Source organism: Cibotium barometz, chromosome 44 (genome assembly GCF_041138505.1).
Source record: "Cibotium barometz isolate CiBa-2024 chromosome 44, ASM4113850v1, whole genome shotgun sequence".
NCBI classification, from domain to species: Eukaryota; Viridiplantae; Streptophyta; class Polypodiopsida; order Cyatheales; family Cibotiaceae; genus Cibotium; species Cibotium barometz.
In genome coordinates this window covers 46,283,365-46,289,364 of record NC_141089.1, presented here as the reverse complement: position 1 = coordinate 46,289,364, position 6,000 = coordinate 46,283,365, and the positions used below count along the sequence as shown (strand labels likewise).

Genomic DNA, 6,000 nt, shown 5'->3' with positions numbered 1-6,000 from the left:
CATGACATCTTCAAGTTAGTTCTTCACTACTATTGATTAAAGGGTGTGCTTGTGCAGAGATAAGCTAGCACATAAAGGGTTGGAATCTGAGTCCTAGTTGTAAAGCTGCAGAGGAGACACAAGCTCATCTATGGTAGAGCTGCCATGGAATTGCTGCATTTTCTCTAAATCTGTGGTGCTCATCTCAGATAGTTTGTGATTGCACAAGTTGTGACTATGGGAGAGGGCGCTCTGAATAAATACTATTTATTTCACTTTTTTCACAACGATTATCATACAAAGTACTTCTTTTCAGCATTACAATTATGGTATATACTTAAAAGAAACGGGCTTTAATTGGTGCTCCTGCCAATGATCTCTACTAGGACAAGAGTTAGTACATTAAAAAATTATTTACATATACTCCCCACTGTTGAGATTGATGTGGGAATCAAGCCAAGACCTGATATCATCAAAGGCTTGCAAAATAACCTCATCCGGCTCACCTTCCAGAACACTGTGCCATGCATTTTCATAAATGTGAAGTGTCTTATCAGCGCTCTTGGCCTGCTCATGCAAAGCTTTACTAACAGAAGGATCTGTTACGATATCATGTTCGCCATGCAAAATCAGCAAGGGGAGAGCAACCTGGTGTACAGACATAGGGGTGCACATCAGACGTTTGAAAAAAAACTTAATCAACTCACAAAAAAAAAAAAGAAGAAGCATACACAACATCAACAGTTAAAGCTTGCCAACAAGTGCTACCCAGTTGGAAAGGGTGTTTGGTCCTAGCAAGAGGTCATAAATTCAAACCCCACTGGTAGCATTGTGTTTAGGCCTCTTGTAGATGATATATATATGGAAGTTTTGAAGGGGCGGGGGGGGGGGATGGGGTGTGGAGGACCAGTTAAAGCTAAGATCATATCAAAAACAGATACACGACATCAACAATTAAGCTGAAATCACATAGGAAGACAATTGGTAGAGAGGCCCTGTATCGGATGAATAAGCCCGAGCTCATGGATGAAGCAGGAATTGGAGAAGATGCTGGCCAGCAGGATGCTACACATTTATTTAAGAGAAAGCAAGCAGAAAAAAGAGAGGAGAAAAGAAGCCAAGGAGAAAACCAAGAGGACAATCATGTGGATGTAATGTGCTGCGATGCGACGTATGAACAATTCCAATGTGACAGTATGAAGGGGCAGCTTCTAGGGTTGGACTGAGTTTGATGGACATCTGTTATGAACATAGGCTGCACACATGACATCTTCCATCCAAAATTTGTGAGGCAAGTACTGGCCCTTGACCATACATCGTGCCATCTCCATGAGAGACCTATTTTTCTTCTCAAATACACCACTTTGCTTATTTCTCTTGAAGATAGCTTCCAAGTAGCCTAAAGCTTATGCACAGTTCTGCCCGGCATTTGGTCGCTTTTTCCTTGTGTTTGGCGGTCGGTCAGTCAGTTTGTTTGGTCAGTCTTGTGGACACAGTTCAGCTTGTATACATTTCTCCAGAAGAAGAAATAAAGCAAATACTCCTGCTTGCAAAAGAGGGGGGGGGGGGGGGGGGGGGGGGGGGGGGGGGGGCGCTTCAATGTGTAATTCGGGAGCCCATCTGGTGTCATCTCTACAACATCCATTTTCAGATTCATGTATGTTGTTTTAAAGGATTGCTAAAGACTCACTAAACTCAGGTTTAAAGAAAGGCTTCGTTGTTTCACACGGTCCTAGCTCAGTGCATGCTACATTGGTATCAGAGCTTGGGACGTGACTCAACCAAGTTTGCCTAGGGTTAGGGCATCCTATGGATGGTAAAGCTGAGATCGGAAAAAACCACTCGCCCATCCACAATGGCATCAAGCTCCGAAGACATCACTAAAGAAGAACCATTCGAAGGAATGCTTCCGCAAAAAGAAGACAAAGACAACCAAAAGCTAAAGGAGCAGATACAACAACTCCAGATTCAACTCGAAAGAGTGCATATGGAAAAAAATTTGGCAGAATTACAAGTAACCTTGGCCCATAGTTGTCTGTGAAATTAGTCCTGCTCATGAGGTACATAAAAAACGGTGCAGTATGAAACTATGCAAGCGAAACTATTGCGAAACTGTTTTTTTTTTTAATAGCCGTTTTTTTTGGGTGACTTTTTTATGTCCGTTTTTTTTTTCTTCTTGTTTTGCTTTACTGTTTTTTATGGCCGTTTGGGCAATGGGGGCTTTCTACCTTGCCACCTTCTCTCGACTTTGCATCTCTAAATGTGTACAAATATCTATTTTTCAAGTGTTTTTTTAAAGTCGACCGTACCTCTATTGAACTTATTTTTTTGAAATAAAAAAGTCCCGTACCGGTACCATTTTTTCGTACCTTCGTCTCATTTCGTACCTTCGTACCTAACAACTATACCTTGGCCCAGCAGAAGACACCTAAAGAACAAAGTTCCTCAATGGAACAATAGTGTCGATGGATGACTGAAAAGGAAGAGTGAGACCGTGAAGCAAGACAAGCCAAACAACTAGCCGAGAGAGCCAAATGCAAGGCCAAAGAGGAGCGATTGCGGGCGAAGCTCGAAGCGAAGGCGACGAACCACAAGCGACAAGCCCGAGAAGACTGGAGGGACTAGTTCCAATAAACACTCTAGATTCTGGTAACTTCTTTCCACCCTACTCAATCTCCCACAACCCCAGCCATAGCCTTGACAATAGTTATCCGTGCCTCACTGAACTTCACTAAGTACGACGGCAAGTGCGACCATTCGGTTCTGACTCACTTTATTCAATAGTTTGTTGCCCACTTTCCACTTCCAAAAATCACATAAACCCAAGACAAAGTCCATCTAGCGGCTCCACACCTCACTGGTGATGCAGTCACTTGGTGGCAATATTGGTCCCGTTTGCATACAGATCCTTACACTGGCTTACCGGACTATGATTGAGACACCTTTGTGTCCGATTTGAAGACTAGTTTTCTACCTCCGCAGCACATGACAAATCTACAAGATGAGTTCTACAAACTCACCCAAAACGGTTCCCCTGTGCTTACTTACTCCAACAAGGTGATCACATCAACTCAACAGTTGGGGAAGTGCAAGGAGGAGAAGCTCAAGCAGTTCATTTGGGGATTGGATCTAAAAATTCGGTTTCTCGTTCGAAATTTTGAACCTCAGACATATGACAGGGCTTTGACTCTTGCACAGAATCATGAGCTAATGGAGAGCTTACACCAAGCTCTGATACCATGTTGAAATTCATGGATCAAGCTCTTTATTGACAATCAACTATCTAATTAGATCGTAATCCTAATCTAATTAACATGTGATTAGTGCTAAGCTAAGCTAGGGTGGGTGATACCTAATAACAAACATAATGAATGAACTAAGCTAATTTAGCTTAAGACTCAAGCTCAATTAGGTTACAAGATTAAGACTTGTACTCATAGAGAGGCTTGAGAGCTTGCTACATTTTGCATTTCTTGAAATGGTCCTCTTTTATATGAGGAGAGTACAACAAAGCTATGATAGCTCATGTGGGATAACTTGGCTAGGTGACTTGACACTCTAGCATCACTCATTTCAACACAGATGACCAGCCTCCTCCAACAGTTTCAGGACATCATGTTGAGTGATGATCTCCCACCAAGACCCCCACCCTCTCGTCCTGAAGACCATTGTTATCAAATTGGTACCTGGAGCTGAGCCACCCAGTAAGTTTCCATATCGTCTTTCCAAGGCGTTGGAAGCTGAGTTGGAGATGCAACTAGCACAATTGCTGAGGTCTGGTTTCATCAGACCTTCTTCCTCTCCATTTGCTGCACCGATTTTGTTTGTGCAAAAGAAAGATAAGACCGCATGTCTTTGTGTGGATTACAGAGCCTTGAACAAGTTGACAATCAAGAATAAGTTCCCAATGCCAAGGATAGAGTACATCCTTAAAAGGCTCAACGGTGCTCAGTACTTCACAAAGATCGAACTCAAAACTGGCTATCATCAAGTCCGGATTTTCGAGGCCGATATCACAAAGACTGCCTTTCGAATAGAACGAGAGCATTATGAGTTTGTGGTCATGCCTTTTGGTTTGACCAATGCACCGGCGACATTCAACAAGATGATGTCACGAGTCTTCGCCATACTCATCGGTATATGTCTTTTTATTTTTTTGGATGACTATTCTTATTTTTTCTACACTGCAAAACAGCACGTGAAAGATGTGCAAAAGGTCTTGCAGCTTTTGCGAGACAATGAACTCTACGTTAATGCAAAGAAGAGCATATTTGGAGTTCAAGAAGTCCAGTACCTAGGCTATGTGATCGGTTCCGATGGCATTCGCCTTGATCCTGAAAAGATAAAGGCAATCCTTGATTGGGACGTTCCAAAGACAATCCAAGAGATACATTCCTTCGTGGGCTTGTGCCAAGCATATAGCTCGCATATGGATCGGTTTTCTAACCTTGCAACACCATTGACAGATTTTCTAAAGGGCGTGAAGACTAGAAGACAAGAAAGTTTCAGCCACAGGTAAGGCTTTAGAGGCTTTCTTTGCTTTGGAAAAGGCATCTTCTAAAGCTCAAGTTCTTAAACTCACATCATGGGATGACCCTTTTGAGGTAATCACCGATGCCAATAATCTCGCCATAGGAGCAGTTTTGCAACAAGAAGGCAGACTAGTGGCGTATTACAACATAAAGTTGAATGATGCAAAAAATAAAATAAAAAAAATGTATATGACAGAGTTGCTAGGGGTTATCACAGCCTTGAAGCAGTGGAAACCTTTTCTTTATGGAAGGGAATTTACTGTGAAGACAGACCACCAGGCCCTGAAGTGGTTACAAACTATGCCAAGTGCCTAGTGGAGTGATAGATAGCACCGGTGGAATCAGTTGTTCCAACAATTTGGAGGAATGATTGAGTATTGGACCGGGTAAGAACAACACCGTAGCAGATGCTCTGAGTCGCAAAGGCAGTCTTCAGACAGTACAGGAGTCCATTGTGCTGGAGACACAAGGAAACGATTTAGACAGTATGAAGACACAGTATATAGATTGTCCAGAATTTGGAACTCCTTACAGTATGGTCCTTTATTCAGAACCGGGTCATTACACCATTCAGGACATTAGCTCTTCTACGAGGGTCGACTATGTGTTCTCAGGGAGAAGAGACCAGCGCTCCTCCATGATGCCCATGATTCACTTGTTGGTGGTCATCGCGGGATCAACAATACCTTGGAGAAGTTAGAAAGATCATTTTATTGGCCGAAGATGCACAGGGATGTGTACAACTATGTTTCTCAGTGTTCCATATGTCAAAAAGTGAAAGTACCTCATACCAAACATGCAAGGTTGCTTCTCTCTTTCCTCGTTCCTAAGGATCCGTTTCACAACATTTCAATGTATTTTGTTGGACCCCTTCCCGCATCTATTAGATCTCGGAATACTCAGTGTATGACGATAGTTGACAGATTCAGTAAATTTTGTATGCTTATACCATGCAAACAGATGGCCACAACAGAAGATATAGCCCGACTCTTTCGCCGACATTGGTATCCGGTTTGTGGTTTGCCATGGCCCATTACTTCAGATCAGGACCCAAAGTTTACATCCCACTTCTAGCAAGCTCTGTTCGACAACTTTGGTACCAAATTGCAATTGTCCAGTGCATTCCATCCCCAGACCGATAGCCAAACCAAGATTTACAATCAGTTGGCTTTCTCGCCATGCAACTCAGATTGCCAAACAGTTGGACGATGCACAACGTCTTCCACTTCTCTTGGTTAAAGCCTTATATTGGACCTTCATTGTGGAATGTTCCAGAAGAGCAGCAGCCACAAATGGTTGATAAAGTAGAGGTGATAGAGCCTGAGCAGATCCTTCTACATTGTTGGAAGCATGGTTTTGGACGACATCTTCGCCAATTTTATGCAAAGTTCAAAGATCGAGGGACCCATGAAGCCATTTGGCTAGATGAAAAATTCTTCCTCAAGTATCCCCAGTTATTGGCGGACTACCTCGAAGCTATGAACCTGCC

General features: G+C 42.8%; 1 protein-coding gene across 1 annotated transcript in view; it reads right to left on the bottom strand.

The window, feature by feature from the left end:
- Window positions 1–228: 228 nt before the first annotated feature.
- The window catches only part of LOC147613358 (caffeoylshikimate esterase-like), a 61,552-nt gene continuing 55,780 nt past the window's right edge, over window positions 229–6,000 (bottom strand). The window contains exon 8 of the mRNA XM_086782670.1: window positions 229–627. Coding sequence (XP_086638796.1) covers window positions 394–627 — 234 coding nt within the window. The 3' untranslated portion in view covers window positions 229–393. The remainder of the gene's footprint in view (window positions 628–6,000) is intronic.